Below are 20150 nucleotides of genomic sequence, written 5' to 3'. Positions count from 1 at the left end.
TATAAAAAATGACAAAAACCTATGTGGAACTGCGGAAATCACGGTTTATCTCGCGAGAAAAACCGATAACCCCAAAACGCTAGCAAGCGCGCTAGCCAGTTTTGTCCCCCCGTTTGAGATTAATCTCGGTTTATAATGGCTACAATGTCCGGAGGTACAAACCTCGACATTCCCGGGACAAGCCAGAGCAGCTCTTTGACGGCCACACACCGGAAAAAAGACAGCAGTCCGTCCGCCAGGTTCTGGGAGAGTCCTGATACTTTAGCCCAGCTGGATGTGGTGCGACAGTGGATCGGGAAGCACTACAAAAAGGTAATTAGCAAAGAAGCTAGCCGCCTCCTCCCCCGCTAGCAAGTCCTAATGGCTCAGACTGTAAACAAACATCTCATGCTGGATAACGTTGCGTTTACACTGGCCAGCAAGATTTGATCACTAAAGTTAAATAGTGCAATACTTGCTTGAAATAGAAATACAAAAGATGAAGTGAAAATGTGGTTAAATCCTAGAGGTTAATCAGACCAAATGCAGCTGTTAAGTTAGCGAGACTGTCGATAAAATGCCGCATGATGATGAAAAATGATCCTCCTCACAATCTCCAAATGTGTGTGTCTGTTCAGTATGTGCTGGTGGATGCTCCATCCTGTCAGGCTCTAGCTGCAGTGACCCTGCAGCTTCTCCAGTTCCAAGAGGATGCTTTTGGCAGACAAGCCACCAGTCCCACTCTCACCAAACTGCCTGTGAGTCTGCCTCTCACTGTTCATCACTGTCACACTGTTCACCCTTATTTTACTCAATTTAAAATAGCTCTGACTGTTAGCAGCCTCCAAAGTCTCCAACTGTTGTGATGCATGTTGATTTTATGGGTTTTAAAGGTGTTTGACATCACTATAATGTTGTATGACCATCGATAGATACACAGACAATAAAGGTAAACACAAGAGTCTTGACCTTAGAGAGGATAAAAACACAATAAAACTAAGTCTAGCTCAATTGTGGTCCTTGTTACAAAGGTAAAAAGGTGAGATGACATGTCTTTAAATCCAGCAAGATTGGGTAAAACATGCAAAACGAACAGTTTTAGTAGCTAGTAACTTCTCTGCAGGCACAGTGCTTCCTGGACCTGCGGGCAGGGGGTGGACTCTGCCACATTCTTGGCACTGCTTACAAGTTCAAGGCTGAGCAGGGCTGGTGAGTAGCAAGTCTCCTATGTCTTCGCTGTTTCACAGTGATATCCTCAACCAACCTGGTCTGCATTTGTTTGATTCCTCCTTAACGTGCCATTGATGTCTCTTTCTTCCCCTGCTTGCCTTCACAGGCGAAGGTTTGACTTGCAGAATCCATCAAGAACTGAAAGGAATGTGGAGATGTTTGGTACTATTGAAAGAGCATTGACGCAGGTGACAAAGACACATACACACACACACACACACACTCCAGCCCACAAAGGACACTCCATTGATGAATGTGTACATGTATTTTGTGTGTCACCAGAACAACTGTATGTCACTGCCTGTGGTCTATCTGGACCCTACACTGGATCAGGAACTGGCTGGCAGACTGACCGGTATCATCACCAAGCACCAGGTAAAGTGCTTCAGAGGAGGATAAGGGATAAGTGGACGGAGGGTTACACAGGCCAAATAAGGAGAGTAAATGTTATGCTAGTATTACAGATTCAAGAAAAGTATCCTGAGGCAGGTCTGGCTGATTAAAAAGGAGCTCTGATAATGTAGTTCAGTCTCATTGCTACTGGATCACATTCTGTCCTTCCACAGGGTACACTCACTGACGACCGAGTGCTCGCCAGTCACCACATATATCCCTCACCTGCTTCTACAGAAGAAGGTCAGTCATTTATTCTGTGTGTGTGTGTGTGTGTGTATGTTATCTTTATAAAGCAGCTGGGACTTAACTTGTTACTTTTTTTTTAACACATCTATTTTTAGATGAATGGATGCGTCCTGTCATGCGAAAAGACAACCATGTCTTGGTACATTGGGGCATGCACCCCAACAGGTAATGCATGAGTGCACACACACACACACACACACATGAACACGCACAGAGGTTCTCGCACGCAAACAGAATACGAAACCATTATTTCTTTTGTCTCTTTACAACAGTTATGACAGTTGGTTGTCCTCCAGCGATGTTGAAGGAGAGATTGAAGAGCTGCCACATCCAGAGAAACCTTGGAGGGTGAGCACACAGATGCAGACAACCTCCAGTGCTGTTCCACACGCTGCCACATTTTACTATATCAATAGATATATATAGATATTTTACACTGCACAACATGACACTACATTGAGCTGTATTCAGTGTCCAAAATTAACTTTCTTGCACCTGTTAGAGCCGTCGGCTAGAAATTTGTTTGTTACAAGCAGTGTTGATGAGATGCACCAAGATATATTACCCTACACCTGAACTCCCTATTCAGTACTCATTTTATTCGGGTGGATGTGTGCGCTCCAGGTCCATGCTGGCTGGGTTCTGGACACAGATGTTTTCAATGAGTGGATGAACGAGGAAGACTATTGTGTGGATGAGAGGAATGTACCAGTCATCCTCCGCCAGCGCATTCACCTCCGAGACAATCAGGTTTGTGTGAAGCTGTAGGCACAGGAGGGCTTGTGAAGGGAAAGGTGTTTTTAATTAGTACACAATTAAATATTTAATTAAACAATTAAATTATAATACAGAGAGTGAATGGATTTGAATAGATCTTACAGTAATAGAGGAGTTTTTTCAAAATATAAAGGGTCTTGATCTTTTATGTTTCAGTCGATGACACTTAAACTCCGGCTTTCTTTGTATTTCTCCAACTATAACAATGTGTAGCAGGACTCAAAGTCCACCCCCTTCAAAAAGAGAAGACGCTCCCCATCACCTCCTTCCTCTGAAGGCAGGAAGAAAGGAAAGAAGGGGTAAGACATGCCAGTTTCATTCAAACAGGGTTTGCTCTCTGTATGGTATTTCTTTGCATGGTTTCATCTTTCATTTTTATGTGTGTGTGTGTGCACAGGAGAAGGCGTGGACAACAGGAGGAAGAGCCAGAGGAGGACCTGACCAAAGACATGGAGGACCCTACTCCTGTCCCTAACATGGAGGAGGTCGTACTACCCAAGAATGGTAAAATACACACATTTACCACAAACTAGAAAATGCCCTGTGTTACAGGAGAGTTTCACATTTGTTTCATTCTCTTTCTCTTTGTAGTCAACCTGAAAAAGGACAGTGAGAATACTCCTGTCAAAGGAGGGACGATGGCTGACCTGGGTAGGTTATTGTTAATGTTTACAGAAGAACGTACCATGTATACATACATCTGAATACCTCAAACAAAACCCATGTGTTTCAATAGTTTTTAGATTATGTTTTAATCTTGTTATAATCCCTTTCTCAACAGTGTGTTGCATTTAGGTGACATGCATGCTATCAGTCATTTGGATTGACTGTACACTTACAAGCATGTAGCTGGATTGCGTTTCACAGTTCCTTTTAAATTGCTGAATAAATTAGAGATTCAGAGGTCTGGCACCAGGCTTACAAGAATATTTGTTTCTTTTTTAGAACATTAAGAACTATAACATACCAGCTTTCTTTGTTTGCATGTGTGTGCACCTTGAGTTTTCACCCATCCCTCAATTTCCCTCTTTCAGATGAACCAGAGGATGATTTCCCAGGAAGGGTAAATATGACATTTTCATATGTTCAGAATGTTTGCAGCAGGACTGAGTTAGTCTGTAGGGTTTGCTTATTTTTTGTTTCAGTCAGCAATGTAAAAATGTTATTTAATTTACGCTGTTTGGATGCTACATCAGGAGGATGAGGAGGGGAGAGGGGAGATACCACGCCTATCAGAGGGAGAAGACAATATCACAGAACAAACTCATCATATCATAATACCAAGCTACACATCTTGGTTCAATTACAATAGGTAAGTTAATACACAGAAATGCACAAATTTTCATTTGACATTGAGCAGCACTTTGTTTGTAGTCCTCTTACCTGACTTTTCCAAATCTGAACCCAACTATAAATCTAAGCTTTAACCCTAAAAACCTTTTGTGTCAATATTTCCCAGCATCCACTCGATAGAAAAGCGTGCACTCCCTGAATTCTTCAATGGAAAGAACAAGTCAAAATCTCCGGAAATGTGAGTATAGCTGACATTCATACATCAGCAAAAATGTCAAATCAAAGGCTCGATGAAGCTAACAGCATGATCTTCCCTGTACATTGCAGCTTCCTGGCCTACCGTAACTTCATGATTGACACGTACCGGCTGAACCCCCAAGAATACCTCAGTTCAACCTCCTGCAGACGCAACCTCACAGGAGACGTCTGTGCTATAATGAGGTATAACTTAGTGTGTGGGTGTTTGCAGCCATTGCTGGCTAAATTAGGTGTCGTATGTGAGTGTTCAGCTATGTGAATGTGCTAATGAGTTAAATATATTAATGATGGGAAGGAACATGCAGTATGAGGTGTACTTTATGGGTCTGCAGTTCAAAAGCAGCTTTTATTTTTAATTACAAAATGACAGATTCTGGTTTGTGTATTTACATTTTTGAATCTGTGGGGGCAGTTTTACCTGGAACACAACAATATAAAAAGAAACAAAAAATGTTCTTTGTGTCCAGGGTTCACGCGTTTTTGGAGCAGTGGGGTATGATTAACTACCAGGTGGATGCAGAGAGCAGACCTCTCCCCATGGGACCCCCACCCACTCCTCATTTCAATGTACTGGCTGACACACCGTCCGGGCTGGCTCCCCTGCAACACAAACCCCTGCAGGTAAAACACACACACACACACACACACACATACATACAGAGCACATGACAACAAACAGTTCAGCAAGCTTGTATTTGAATCTTAAAATTTTCCTGATAAACTCTGCCACTCGCTCTCACTCTTGCAGGTGTCGGCGTCGCAGCACATGTTGTTTTTCCCAGAAAAGAGCCGAGAGAAGCCTTCAGACAGCCAGAACTTTGGTTTGCGCACCGACATCTACGCCAGGAAACACCCTAAGGTGTCACACAGCAACAGCACAAATGCACAGAAAATTACATCTTTGTTTTTAAAGCTTGTTTAAAGTTGTTTTAATCTTTTTTTTTTGCATATTTAGTATATTTTGTACTGCATGTACTGTATTTGCATTGGTTTGCTTATTTTCCTCAATTTGTTTTCCATTCATATATTTTACTTGTCCCTCTTCTCATCAATACCTGCAGTTAGGTGTTTAAAAAGTTACTACTATACTACTATCTTAAATGACTCTTATGACCTCTGTTTCAGACCAAAGGAGCCAGTGCAGGAAGGGAATGGACAGAGCAAGAGACACTCTTGTTATTAGAGGTAAGACTATCACTTTTTTGGGGGGACTTTTAACAATATAACAACTTGTATTATAACAGTGGATTAAATTTACACTATAATGATATTTTATAAAAGTGTATATACTTGTCTCTCACCTTCTCTGACTCTCTCAGGCCCTAGAGGTCTACAGAGATGACTGGAACAAAGTGTCAGAGCATGTGGGCTCCCGAACGCAGGACGAGTGTATCCTCCACTTCCTTCGTCTGCCAATAGAAGACCCTTACTTGGAAGACTCCTCGGCTTCCCTCGGCCCATTGGCATACCAGCCTGTGCCTTTCAGCCAATCGGAGAACCCTGTGATGAGCACTGTGGCCTTCCTGGCATCTGTGGTGGATCCACGGGTGGCATCAGCGGCGGCTAAAGCTGCACTGGGTGAGAAGACGGAGAGAGAGGAAGAGAGTGTTAATATATGTGTAGTCTATGTTAATATGAGCAGATGTATGATTTTGAGACTGTTTTGTATGTACGGTGTGTGTAAAGGGAAAAAAAAATGTGTGTGGTGACACTACATCTTTGTCCTCAGAGGAGTTTTCCAAAGTGCAGGAGGAGTCCGTGGATAAAGTCTTTGAAACTTCCAGCCAACCTGAAAAGACAGGTGAGATTGAAGTACATACACACGTAGTCACACACTGTTTTTTCTATAATACATGTATTATATTTTTTCTTTCTGTCCCTCAGAAGCAATGGATGCAGAAAAAATGGAGACAAACTCCACCTCCCATCAGGTGATACACCAATAAGAGTTTCACAGGCATATTCTATCTGCTGATGATTTATGTTGTTTACCTTGAGTGTGTGTGTGTGTGTGTGTTGGATCTGTTTGAGGTCCCCGCTAGGGCGGATGGACTGAAGGTGGAACCCAGCGCGGCACAATCGGAGGCAGTACGAGTCAAAAGAGAAAATGCTGAAAATATACTTGCAGAGGAGAGAGACGGTAAGTATATATGTGCAGGGTGTGTATTTGTGCGTTTATTGTATATGTGTTTATGTGCATGTCTGTTTATATTAAAGAAATCCTCTCTTTGATCCAGGGAGGGGAGATGACGATGAGAGCATAGGGCGGCGGGAGGGAGAAGGGGATGACGGGGGGAGAGTGATGGAGCAGGACCTGGTGGAGGGCAGCGTTGCCACGGCGGCAGCAGCTGCTCTGGCCTCCGCTGCTACAAAGGCCAAGGTAAAGACCCGCCCTCCCACTTCAAAACGGACAAATCACAGGATTTTAATATGAAGAAATTGTTGTAATTTTAAATAGAGGCTTTTTTCAGTTGTCGGACGTCTCCCAGCAACCAAGACTTTAAGACCTGGCTTTGCACTTCTAAATGATGTAGAGTATGTGGAGAATATATAGTATCCTTGTGAAATTAGAACCAAAAATCAGGTTACAAATAAAAGTAAATGATTCTATAAGCTCACTCTGTTTCCAAATTTGCAGTTCATGTTAACCAGTGAGGTGTTGTGTCTTACCCTGTATCTACACCATGCGCCATAAGTATATTAATGGCAGCTCAGTTAACTAAACAGCTAGTTGTCTGGATAATTTAGCAAAGGCAATGTTTATGTTAACACGTAGCTACTAGCTATTTGTGTAATTTTAGCTATTTTCCAATTTACATGTGTTAACAAGACAGGTGCCTTGATTGGCTCATTAATGAGTAGAATCACTAATTATCAAACCTCAAAAACAGCCAAGTGTGTCCATGATTCATGATCTGTTTCCGGTTAATAACATACTTTTAAAATTTTGATTTTATTTTCTATCATCTGCCCTCAGTAATTTTGGTATTATAAAGACCACCAGAGGGCGCCTTACCTCACCCAGAAGCTTGCTGACAGGCATATGCTGATATAAAAATGTATAGTATGATGACAAAAATTGACACAGTATACATTGTCATCTTCATAATAATGGAATCCAACAGTGGAATTGAAACATACAATACTTACAGTACACGTTTGCTTGTTGCAAAACATACGTAAGGATGTTTTTTGGCCTTTGTGTGGTAGTTTCAATGAATTTCCAAAAGTAGTGTCCATGTTACAACTAAATTGACTGACCTAAACAATATAACACACCATTTTATAAACCTAAGATTATCCTCAACAGAAAGGGGTGTCATGTATGTTGCTATGAGATTAATGGGTATTTTAGATTCCAGTGTAAGTCTGTCTGTGTGGCAGAGAGGCGTTCCCACCGACTGTCATGGCCACTTACCGTGACAAATAGTTGAGTGATACTGTAAACCTGCGGTGGTGTGACCACGTTAAATGTTTTCCATAAAGATGTATAGTTGGATCAATTATTGTCCCACCCCTAGTTGTGATGATTGATTAGGTAGTTTTCTTCCTTGCAGTGTCTTTTTATTTTCTCTCTGCATCCTCGACACGCTCTGTCACGCCCAATTTATTCTAGCCTCATCTGCCTCCTGTCAACTCTTATCTTTCCCTCTCTTCCTCAGTGTGTTCCCTCTTTATCTCTACCTCCACATTTCCTCATTACAAGCTCTTACCACACCCTCTTTCTTGTGGTGTCTCTTTTCTTCTAACTTGTAACTTCCTCCATCTTTTTCCTCCTGTATTCACAGCACTTAGCGGCAGTCGAGGAGAGAAAGATCAAGTCCCTGGTGGCTCTGCTGGTGGAGACCCAGATGAAGAAGCTGGAGATCAAGCTGAGACACTTTGAGGAGCTGGAGACCATCATGGACCGCGAGAAAGAGGCTGTGAGTGAACATGCTCTGCTTGCTCTTTTTAAATCCAGCTAAATTTCATCTTTTTAGCATTTCTTCTCCCCGGGGTTTATATATGGAAGCTCATATCACTCATACAATATGTGTATGCGTGTTGTCATGCAGCTAGAGCAGCAGCGGCAGCAGCTACTGTCAGAGAGGCAGACTTTCCACACTGAGCAGCTGAAGCAGGCAGAGATGAAGGTGCGCCAGCAGAGGGAGCAGCAGGGGCAGCCGGGATTCACAATGCAGCATTCAGGTCTGGCCACACACACACACACACACACACACACACTGAAAATCACACTCCTCCTAAGATATGACACACTCACAACCTTTTAGGACGCAACAAACCACATCTGCATCTGATGTCACTCAGATCTTTATATTTCATCTGTCATATCATTGTTACTTTCATGCCTCCTTCCTCAGGCCAGTCCATGCCCAACCGAATGATGCCTGTTGGAGGAAATGCCCAGACGATGGCCCCTCGACACCCTGGAGCTCCCAATGGCATGTGTGAGTACTTTTTACTGTTATAAGTTTAAAATGCTGGTTGTATTTTGAGCATGGTCGGATTCAGTGGGTGTAATTAGGCTGACTTCTTCTTTTATTGTCTCAGACCCGTCCTCACAGCCTGATGGGATAGCACCAGCTCAGCCCGGTCCTCCAGCTTCAAGCCACACTTGATCTGACCACAAAACAGGACAGATGCATCAGTCCTCCTTCAGCAAGGACAAACACATGAAAATGTCACACTGGCATAGATGTTCAGGAACAGTAAAAATTGAAGTCTGTAACTCTCCAGTAGTCACATTTTATAGACTGAACGCTACACAAGCACATAAAACACAGTTGATGTGTATTTGGTCAAACGGCTCAGTCTGTCTTATATCTGTGAAATGTTTGTGTTCTGATGTCAGAGTTGAGAAATCTGCAGAATGAACTCAGCTCATTAAAGTTGTTTTATACGAAACAAACTCCTGTTTTGTCTTCTGTCCTAGTTCAGCTGGTTTAACTGTGAGTGTGTGAGCTTGTATCTGTTTGTGTTTGAGAGAATGTGTATTAAGTTCTTTTCTACATTAAGTAGTGTGTGTATCTTCATGGTACGTCCCTCATGTCCAGCAGTTACACAGCATTTAAATGACATGCTTTTCATTTCACTTTGTACAAAAACTTTAGAATACTCTCCCTTTCATCAAGTATGCTGAATGAATCAATGAAATCAAAAGTATTCATTCAACATGTTTTCAAGTTTTCTAAAAGTAAATTACATACACTTTATGAACTAGTCAAAACATCAGGTTTTCACAATGTAGGTGAATGAACTAAAATATTGGCTTTACATATTCTGAACTTGTCTGGTTGTTGGATTTTATTTTTATTAGCTGATTCCTGGTTCTCCTTCATAGACAAAAGGCCCAGTATGAGTAAGTACAAAACCATTGAATCCACACGACAAATAGTTTCCATTTAGAGAAAATTGGTGACATTCAGTGCAATCACTCCCAATGACCATCATGGTGATGTCTTGATTTTAATGTACACTGAGTGAATCCAGGTAATAGTTATCCTCATATGAACTTGTTTAACTGCATGCTACCCATTTTTTTTCAAACAATCCCCTCTGCAATAAATCTGAGCTGTTTAAAGAAATGAAATGTCAATCTAACTCTCTAATGTTTCTAATATTTTGTCTACCTGATTTACATCAATGAGGGTCAAAGACTAAAAATTAGAAACTCAGTGTAGAACAGTACAATCCAACAGCACCACAAACAACAGCCTCTTTCATACAGTTTCAATGAAAACTAAACATTATAACTTCAATGAAGGTAGGATTTATTTCAGTGTAGAGACGTCACATGTAGGGCGAACACTCCAACTTATTAATATGTTATCAACAGCCTTCTTCAGTCTTGATCTTGAACATTGGGGCAAAATAATAATAGTGATAATAATATCTATTATACTATCTTGTAGACTGACGCCTCGTTATCATCACACAAAGTGAATCTACACAAACCAACCAGACAAGCTCACAGAAATGTTTGTACTCTAATGTCGGAGTTAAAGAATCTAAAGTTCTTTTATATGAAATTATTTTTGTTTTATCTTTTGTTCTTAATTGTGGGTATTTACATGTATGAGAGAGGATCCTAATGCCCAGCAGTTACACAACAACGTTAATATGACAGCTTTTCATCTTCCCTGTGCCCCTCTGAGAGACTGGAGTTTGTATAATATAATAAAACCTCAAAGCAAACTGTGGTTCATTCACTTCTTTATTTAATCAAGTTGTAAGTGGTCATCCAACAAGTTTTTAAGTTTTAAAGGCAAATTATATTATTAATCATATGATATTTTTCTAGAACACAAAATGTCAAATTTTTTACAGTGTTGCTAAATGAACTCTGAATTAATGAATTTGTTGGCTTTACATCTCCTGAACGTTTCTGGTCTGGTTTCTACCTATTAAGTGATTCCTGGTTCTCCTTCATAAACAAAACACCCAGTATGAGTATTACAAAAGCACTGAATCCACACACTAACTTAGTATCCTCTTTAAAAGTCCAGGATATCATGACAATCACTCTAATGACCATATTGGTGATGTCTCTGGAAAAATAGCATGATACATTAATTCAAGATGAGTTTTAGAACAGACGGAGGTTTAAGTGTCTCACAGCTTATGACAACTGGGTCTGCAAGGTGTCCTTTGTAATGTGACTTATGCTAAGTATATTGAATATAAAGGTCAAGGAGGATCAAGAGGGCTAACAACGGTGTCCGTTCAGAATATGGAATTTCAGCCTGTGTAATGTTCAATGTCATGAGACCTCCTAAAACAGTTAAAGCAATTTCTTTCCTGGGAAAAGACAGCAAAATTAGTCAGACTGATCCCAAGATTATGGGGCAGAAAAGCAAATGTTTCAGATTTACAGACTGACTCTGTAGCACTCAGTATATATACACAGAAATTCATATGTTAACAATTATTATGAAGTGACAGAGTGTACTCATAGTTTGATATGATCCATCTTCTTGAGAGAATATTTTCTTTGTTTCAGTCACTGCCCGATTTGCACATGGATGCATAAAGAGAAATTTTGAAATATGAGGTATCTCACTATGGGACATGCTCCCTGCCTTTGTCCCCACAAGCTTTTTTACACTACGCCAGTCCTGGCTGGCAGTCAGACATGACGTCCGCTCCCCGGAGGAGGGACTTCCTCCAGCTATAAAAGCCTGACTTCACGTCCTCTTTTCAGTCTGAGTAAGCAGACCTCTTCCTTGCTCCAGGCAAGGAGAGTAGTCTGGTGAAACACCTTACTGATGTTTCAGAGAACTGGGTTTAATTTCAGATAGAGGCATTTTGTCCTCTGCCCCATGGGGGCACTAGGGAGGCAAAATTGCACCTCTTGTGCCCAGTACTTGTGTTGGTATGTTATGTTGAATGCACGACCTCCTTTCAACCCACTGAACAGCTGTTAGAGCACTATGGAGAGGTAGTGGCTGGTAAAGCCTTATCCAAGAGTGTGAGTACATCACCCAAGCCTCCAGGCAGGCGGGTAGGGATCCCCTCATTGTGGTCCGTGTGCATTCCATGTGTTGCATGGAAGCGCCTATGGCCTTGTTCGGTGGGGTGAGTGTCAGGGACATATGCACAGTGGCGTCCTGGTCTATGTCTTGTCCATTCATAAGTTTCTATCTCTTGGACATGATGGGCTCCTTTTCAAGGTCCGTTATTGCAGATGTGACTCAGGACTTGTGAAAAGGTTGGTGTGTGTGTTAGCTGTGGTTCACCTGACTCCCCCTGGGCAATTATACATCTGCATTCTCCTGTGATCCAAGAAGACTCAGGAAATGTGGTTGCAGCAGTTTGGTATATGACCTATGACCCCTGCGAGGTCAGGCATTTTTTTTCACCCAGCTCTAGTCCATGTTATCTGGACTGGGTTGGGCCCCCTACTGCTCCGCTAAGCAGCTGGGATTATAAAGTAGTAGGTGGGCCGTGGCGACTAACCTGTGGCTGGCCTGGCTCAGTGAGGCAGTCTGATGATATGGTGTGGCAGGGCCTACATTCTTCCAGCTGTGTGAGCTAGATGGTGAGGTGGCAGCGAGACACTGCTTATATGGGGTGTGGACGCGCGTAATCAGTAGGCACATCCTGATTGGCCTGCTACATTCATGCAAAGTGAGTGATTGTGTGCGTGTGATTGGTATTACCCATAGAGTACAGTAGAGGGCTCCACCTGTGCTTATAGACCAAGAGTTACAATATCGTAACCTTCGTTACATTGAGTCATGCAGCATAGATGTACTGTAGAGCTGTAATGAAGACCCACTTTTAAACAGAACTTCATTATGTTCAGATGCTGTGTGGGTGAGTAAAACTACTTGTGTTTGCCAAGTGCTTTTGTCCAATGATATCACACCATCAGTGCAGACAGCCTCTCTGAAGCAGATAAAAGAAAGCAGCCTTTCACCAGTCTCTGCAAGATTTTTTCCAACTGATCAACCGATTGCCAAAAACTTTGGCAATCAGTTGTCAATACATTCCCTTTTGTTTGTGCATCTCGCCCATTTTATACTTAGGATCTGAGAAGGTTATCTCTGATTCAATCCAATGACTTTCCACCTGTTGTACTGATGACTGATTAGAAACACAAATCTATATGTGTGTATAAAAGTCATTTCACCAATCCTCAGTTTCTTGAACTTTGGACACTCACTAGTTAAAACCAGTAGTGGGTCAAATGGAAAATTTTCACATCTTTCTAATAAACTCAAAATGTTATTTTTTCCCCATGGAAACTGCTGACAGAATTAGCACAAAATATAGATTTAAATTATTCATGTTTTTGCATAATTGTTCTAGTTGTTCATACTCTTCTGTGGTTAGATAAATGAAGGAACATGTTTAACTGTTGATTCTGTGTCATCATAAATACTCCACATATCCAGCAGGTATATTCCTATTTATGTACACAGAACTCAATATTTGCCACATACTCACCTCTGTGAATAAAATCACACTATTGAGAGTCTAACTTTGGCTCTGTTTCTTTAATAAAAGTGTACAGCTTCAGTGATCAACAAAAGGTTCAACGGTTTGCTTTTTTTGCATTTAATATTGTGTCGTACCGACACCCAGAGAGTAGGAGGATGGATGTGGTCTGATGCATCTGCAGTCAACTTTGCAGGACAGCCAGACAACATTGGAAAACATGAAGACTGTATTCACAACAACTTTGGCACAGAGTTGAAGTGGAATGATTGATCATGTTCAAAAACTCAGTCTTTTGTTTGTGCATCTCGCACAGGCTCTATGGCAAATATGTGCGATTCAACCTGGTCACTGTTCACCTGTAGAGTGAAGATACAAGTATGTACAGAAGTTATTTTATCAACCCAAATTTTCTCTGACACTTGACAGTCACACAGATAACTTCCAGTCATTGTGCAAAACAAAAACATATTATTAAGAGAATTAACAGTGAAACGATTCACTGTTTTTCACTTTCTTGTGTGTATAAGTTTAGATTATTAAAGTGTTTTTCAAAGTCTGTTCCAGCTATTCATAGCTGACTCTGTGTATTAGATACATTTGGTAACAACTGTTTTGATCGCACGCACACCAAGTACAAATACTCTGTGGGAGGGAGGTAAAGTGTAACAAAGTCCAATGTGTATGCAACACATATTTGTCATCATTTCAACTCAAAGGAAAGATCACAATGAGTGAAATGTTCAGGGGAGAACCACAATTTTACAAAGCCTTTTAGTGGTAAAGGAATCTTTGAAACATTGAAACACTGTAATCATTCCTGCTGTTCATACTGACCATTAGAAGATCCTCCAAATGCATTTTCAATGTACGTGGACAAAATTGACCATCCTCGTTTTGTGAAAAAACATATTTCAGTTTATCTGAATCTAATGTGAGGCTTAAGTCGTCCACATTAGTTGAATTAAGTGGATATCTTCCAAAGTTAAAGTGTTTTAGTACAAAATTCCTCTTTGTATCCCTGGACAGTGTTTCTCTGTTGAATGGCAGTGAGAGGATGGTAATAAGAAGAGGAACATTTGCAGTAAAAAGGTGGAAGATATCCACTTGATTTTATTAATTTGAATATAAGTTTCTGATAACCTGCAAATACATATTTGCACAAACTGAGGGCTGTCCATCACTTACATTGAAGCACATTAAGAATGAATCTTCTAACGGCCAGTATGAACAGGAGGAATGATTACAGCAAGAAAAAACACTTTCAATGTTCATATGTACTTTCAGTGTTGATATGAAATCTCATGGTGAATCGATGGTCTTTTCTTGGGTTATGTTCAGCTTCTGTGTGTTACTGTGTGGATGAAAATGTTTGGCAAGTGCTCTTGACCAATCATATAATGCCAGCAGTGCAGACACCCTCTCTAAAGCATTTAAAAGAGAACAGCCTTTCCCCTGTCTCTGCAATATTCTTGATCACACCCCACAGTGCAGATTAGCTCCAACCAACAAATTACCAACACTCTTGTCCTGACTTGACAACATGCTCTTGTTCCTCTTTTTGTTTGATCTGGCTCTGGGTGCCGAGACTCCCTCAGGCGACCATGAAGTGAAGCTACAGCGTGGTAACTGTTCCATGTCTTGGTACAGCTTCCACGGCCGCTGCTACAAGACTGTCGGCACACATATGACCTGGGCTGATGCAGAGTTTCACTGTGTGTCAGAGAGGGCCAACCTGGTGTCTATCCACAGTCTGGAAGAACAGAATTTCGTTGCATCCCTGATCAGGAACTTTGACCACACTCAGGGAGCCACTTGGATGGGACTCAGTGACATCCATGCAGAAGGAAGATGGATGTGGTCTGATGGATCCGCAGTCAACTGTACCTTTTGGCATGAAGGACAGCCAGACAACTATGACGGGAGTGAACACTGTGGCACCTGCTATGCCAATGAGCTGAGATGGAATGATGCTGATTGTTTTCTGACATCCCCTTTTGTATGTGCATCTCACTCAGTTTGTCCTTAGGATCTGAGATGGTTATGTCTGATTCAGCCAATGACTTTCCACCTGTTGCTCTGTTGAAATGCATTGGTTCTCAACAATAAATATATATTTGTGCATGTTTATGTGTGTACAGAAAGTCATTTTTATCAAACCTTCATTTTTATGAATGAAAAGGACACTAAGATGTTTGTATGTTCATGTGGATGTTTATAACACAACTCATAAACACCTGACAACAGTCAACTGAAAGCTGCTCTCATTTAACTGACAAAGGGAGAAACCACATCTCTGCCCCTTAATCTGCTCCGAATGTCACAAAATACTTTGATGAAGGGATCATTTCTCTGAAAACATAAAACAGACCAGTGTGTCACATAGAATCTGGGTGAGTCAGTTACTGGGAGAAGACAAAAGGGGGAATAGAAAAAGCAGAGAATGAATCTTGTCTGCATGGTTTTACACCTCTGACTCACCAATAAATACATGATAAACTATGAGGGTTGGTTAGATAAAAAAGTGAAAAAAATATATAGATACACCTTTCTAAAAAGTTTGCTGTCTAACAATTTCATTTGGCTTAAGATTTATGTGGAATTCACTCAGTCAGCGATGAGAGCAAAGTGCACATGATCCTTCCCTGTAATTCTGATGCAGCTTGATCACACCCTGGACAACAGTATTACAAAGTTGCAATTATATAATTATATTCCCCTGAAACACTTGAATTAATTGAGCAATGCAATGTGTGAACAGTTGCCTCTGTCTCAACTCAGCTGATTCCAGCTGACATGAGCTGTGACAAGAAGCACTCCATGCCATGTGCTGCGTTTGTGTGTGTGTGTGTGTGTGTGTGTGTGTGTGTGTGTGTGTGTGTGTGTGTGTGTGTGAAAGGGAGGTAGGGTCATTTATTGTTGACACCCGGCAGTGATAAGGTTTGCTGATGCTGCTAACCCCTATCATTTTGTAGTCATCCTGACGAGTCTTTTACTCAGCAGGCTTCTGCCAACTAAACAACGGTGGAGGATGATGAAGAAATGAGGGAAGTGTCAGACTTTTAGAATTACTGAGGACAGTCCCCCTCACCCAGAAAAAATGTTCACACATTTTTTAATGGTCTGAATGAAAAAAACAAACATTTTATTTATTCAGTTTTAGCTATATAGAGACAGCACACCATGTAATGTGTAGGGAAGAGCTTTAAAGGTGGTTATTGCTCTGCACTTTTCATTTATTGCCTATTTTTTACAACCTAACTTTGTGGGAAGGAGAGGGGGAACAACAGGTTATGGAGAGTCCTTTGGGAGTACTTCGCTCGTTACAGTAGCTCAACTTTAACTCTGAGAAACACCCCCAACTCTGGGAGTGATGCTCAAATAAGAAAATATGCATCATGTAGCAGGTGGATGTGACTCCCCTCGTTGAGACCTGCTGATAGAGTATCAGCGGAGCAGAGGAGAGAGACTAAGATTACGATGTAATCAACCTGCGCGCTGGTATTTTTTTTTCTTCCTGAAAACAAATCAATACAAAGCTGTTCTGAGTGATCACCTTTATCCCATGATGAAACATTTCAACACAACATTGTAACACTTGTAATAGTGATCAAACATTAACATGAATAGTGTCTCTAGTCTCTAGAATATCAGAATAATTTTGGGGGGTAAATTGAGCCATTGACTCAACTTGCCCTAGCATTACTGGCACATTTTACCCCACAACCTCCATTTTGACAAAACTGTTTCACACAGTGGCTCATATCCACAGTTATGCTAAATTTATGACCTTATTTTGTAGCTTACGCTGACTTAAAATAACATGTAATAATGTCCAAAACTTATCTATTTTAATTAAGATACAAGACTGACAACTTTAGTAACATGATGAACTTCTTCAGAGTTATGTTAAGTATCAATAAGAAAATATAGTAGCTTTGTTTGTTTGTGAATATCCAATGTACAGTTGGCAGTGTTAAGTTATTAATTCTGTTGTCACCCCACACATTAATACAGTAGCGTATTGCTGCCACCATGACAAAAAACATATTTGCTCAGTTTCTCGATATGATGAAAACTCTCTTATTATAACAGCTGCTCTTTAAGTGCTGAATTTTCTTCTATGGTATTCAAAAACAACTCATGAAGATATTTTTCGTTAGTCAAACTACAAGTGGATCTTTATGAATAATGACAAACAGGTACATGATGAAAAAAGAGGAACCTTTATTGTAATATTAGGGGAGATGATCTGGTCCTTTCACTGTTAAGCAGAAACTGCTAAAATACACAGACTGACACAAGTACAGCAAAGTGATGTTTTTACTGCTTCTCATTTTCTGATTGTTTGTGGGAAAATTCATGTTTTGTGTGCTGATGTGCGTATGTGTTACCATGGTAGCACAAAGTGAAAAAGAGAAGGAATCAGGAGATTGAAAAAATATGTTTTTTGTCATGGTGGCAGCAATACACTGCTGTATTAATGTGTGGGGTTGCAATAGAATTAACACTGCCAAAATTGTTAAGTTATTAAAAAATTAACCTTTTTTCCTTGTCTCTTTGCTCCTCTACAATGAGATCAATATCACCTACAGAGGTAATAGCTTACACTTTCAAAGCCATCCTTGATATCTTATCTCTCAGCAGTTGTTTTGCTGGATCAGTAGACTATATCTGACTTTCACAATCACTGAAGTTTTGTGTTTAGTTTTGGTTTCACATTGTATTGACAGTCCTCTGTCATGCATGTCTTCAAACGTGCACTGCAGTGTTTTTCAGCCCTTCCTGTAAATCCTCCTGAAGCACTTCAGAAGTGATATCATGAGCCTATCTGAGGCCTACAGATTTTTAATAAACAGATATATTTGCTTTGTACAATCTATTTTGATACATTTCAAGTTATATTTCTTGTACAATGGTGTAATTTCACAAATTATTTCCAACTTATAGTATGTACCACTGCGCCACAGTGGAAAAATACTGTTATGTAATGACACTTTCAGTTTCATTCTTAATCACTCAAAGTAAAGAATACATATGTTGAATGATTTCAGTGATTGACAACACACAATTACTGTAGCTATGAATGTTTTCTCATGCAAAAACTGAATAATACAGAACTACTGTATATATTGATGAGATCTAGCGAAATAAATCAAACAACAGTGTAACAGTGTTACTTGTAAAAACAATACAAAGTTGAACCTTTTCTTGTCTTATTGCAACAATTTACTGGTAAAATCTCACAAACTAGAATTCAGATTCAGATTTGTTCACAGAATAGTCTACTATTTAATACCCAACACTTGTTTTATTTTTATCATCCTCTCATTATGGCACTTATCATGCAGTCATATTGAGTTTAAACAGCTCTGATGATGCCTTATAAAGTTGTATGACCACTACTACATGTGAAGTGCACAGAATCTTTGAGGGAGAATGTGCTTTATTGTTTACTTTCAGTGATGGATGTATCTTCATGGTACACTCCTCAGTTGGAAATGCAACACAATTTCCATGTTTTCAGTAGAGATGTTAAATCATGTTGAAAAGAGGAACAGCATTGCTGTCACACCTAATACCCCTGCATAGACACACCTATATTTTTGTGGGTGTATTTTTATTTTCATTTCTCATCTGTAATGCCCAGCAGTTACACAACAACATTAATATGACAGCTTTTCATCTCCCCTGTGCCCCTCTGAGAGAGTGGAGTTTGTGTACTGTTTGTATAAAAATAACAATACCTCAAAGCAAAATGTGGTGCATTCATTTTTCTAGAACACAAAATGTCAAATTTTTTACAGTGTTGCTAAATGAACTCTTTGAATTAATGAATTCTTTGGCTTTACATATTCTGAACGTGTCTGGTCATTCGAGTTTCTTCTGTAATGGTTTCTGCCTTAGATAACAGATACACCCTGCCAATGTTGATGAGGTACAGGCAGGTGGCTGTCCTCTACCTCTGACCTAGTTATTGAACAGATTCCCAAAATGCAAAAAAGGCAGGACAAAGCCTTGCGAGCTCTTTGGCCCCACACTTTTATATCATTCGTCTTAAAGCATCTATATCTCAAAATCCATATATGGTCACCAACCAGAACATCAGCAAACTGATAAAGAGTGTTAACTTGCACTTGCACAAAAGTTCAGTTACAATTCAGCTCAACTGACAATATTTTCCATCATGTGTTTTAGTTAATTGTCAGTTTTCATTGAGTCTTTACAGAGAATCAATTTAGAGGTACATTTGGGTGGAGTGTGTGTCTCGAACATACTATGGTGATTAGCTGATTCCTGGCTCTCCTTCACAGACAGAACGCCCAGTATGAGTTTTACAAAAGCAGCGAAGCACACACTCACTTAGTATCCACTTTAAGAGTCCAGAATACCTTGGCATTCAGTCCAATCTTAGTGAGGTCTCTGGAAAAACATATAGATACAATAATTCAAGATGTGTTTTAGAACAGACAGCAGTTTAAATGTCTCACAGATTATGACAACTGGGTCTGCAAGATGTGTACTGTTACTTATGCTAAGCAGATTGAATATAAAGGTCAATGAGGAATCAAACGTTTGTATGAGCAGGGTCAATAAATGTACACTTACACTGAAAGAAGCTATTTTTTCAACAAGATGGTACCGACGACAATGATTAAGCCTGTTAACTGTATCCATCCAGGAATTGGAATATCAGCACTTGCTATGTTCACTGTTATGAAACCTCCAACAGTGATAACAAGTTTTTTCCTGGGAGAAGACAGCAAAATTATTCAAGTCGATCTCAAGATTATGGGGCAGAAAAGCAAATATTTCAGATTTACATATTGACTCTATAGCACTGTTATAGTATTTATACACAGAAACACATATGTTAACAATTATTATGAAGTGACAGACTGCACTCACAGTTTGATATAATCCATCGTCTTCAGAGAATCTTTTCTTTGTTTCAGCAGTTTTTGCTTTGCTTTTGCTTCTTCTTTTGGTTTTACTGGGTTATGGTTCGTGGCTGCAGTGAGACCCCTCTG

The 20150-nt window shown here is 40.2% G+C and overlaps 1 protein-coding gene and 1 long non-coding RNA gene across 3 annotated transcripts; one reads left to right on the top strand and one right to left on the bottom strand.

The window, feature by feature from the left end:
• The first annotated feature begins 42 nt into the window (after window positions 1-42).
• Window positions 43-9088, top strand: smarcc1b (SWI/SNF related, matrix associated, actin dependent regulator of chromatin, subfamily c, member 1b). 2 transcript variants are annotated; one of them, XM_067611157.1, is made up of 28 exons: window positions 43-312; window positions 618-737; window positions 1103-1188; window positions 1316-1397; window positions 1492-1584; window positions 1776-1845; window positions 1947-2016; window positions 2124-2199; window positions 2476-2601; window positions 2845-2927; window positions 3026-3132; window positions 3220-3279; window positions 3663-3691; window positions 3825-3940; window positions 4088-4159; window positions 4249-4362; window positions 4647-4800; window positions 4928-5038; window positions 5305-5364; window positions 5499-5757; window positions 5909-5980; window positions 6064-6110; window positions 6211-6319; window positions 6417-6559; window positions 7968-8102; window positions 8235-8367; window positions 8541-8627; window positions 8731-9088. In XM_067611157.1, the coding sequence occupies exons 1-28, from the start codon at window positions 136-138 to the stop codon at window positions 8796-8798; spliced, it is 2859 nt and encodes a 952-aa protein (XP_067467258.1). In that variant the 5' UTR covers window positions 43-135; the 3' UTR covers window positions 8799-9088. The 2 variants fall into 2 exon arrangements, with proteins under 2 accessions (XP_067467258.1, XP_067467257.1); XM_067611156.1 differs by having other exon boundaries at window positions 2842-2927; window positions 6064-6111; window positions 6200-6319.
• Window positions 9089-17315: 8227 nt separating this feature from the next.
• LOC137198181 (uncharacterized) lies at window positions 17316-20150 on the bottom strand. The gene is made up of 3 exons (XR_010931602.1): window positions 20029-20150; window positions 19729-19869; window positions 17316-19542 (listed from the first exon to the last, which is right to left on the bottom strand). It is a non-coding gene; the product is annotated as an uncharacterized lncRNA (long non-coding RNA).

This window comes from Thunnus thynnus, chromosome 15 (assembly GCF_963924715.1).
Source record: "Thunnus thynnus chromosome 15, fThuThy2.1, whole genome shotgun sequence".
NCBI lineage: Eukaryota > Metazoa > Chordata > Actinopteri > Scombriformes > Scombridae > Thunnus > Thunnus thynnus.
Note: the sequence above shows the minus strand (reverse complement) of the source record. Positions and strands in the feature narration are given on the sequence as shown.

Excerpts from the sequence above, each read along its gene's own strand:
- smarcc1b (XM_067611156.1), top strand. The coding sequence starts at position 136 with ATGGCTACAATGTCCGGAGGTACAAACCTCGACATTCCCGGGACAAGC. Across the intron at positions 3,692-3,824 it reads AGGATGATTTCCCAGGAAGG|GAGGATGAGGAGGGGAGAGG; the intron begins GTAAATATGACA and ends ATGCTACATCAG. Across the intron at positions 6,112-6,199 it reads AAACTCCACCTCCCATCAGG|ATCTGTTTGAGGTCCCCGCT; the intron begins TGATACACCAAT and ends TGTGTGTGTTGG.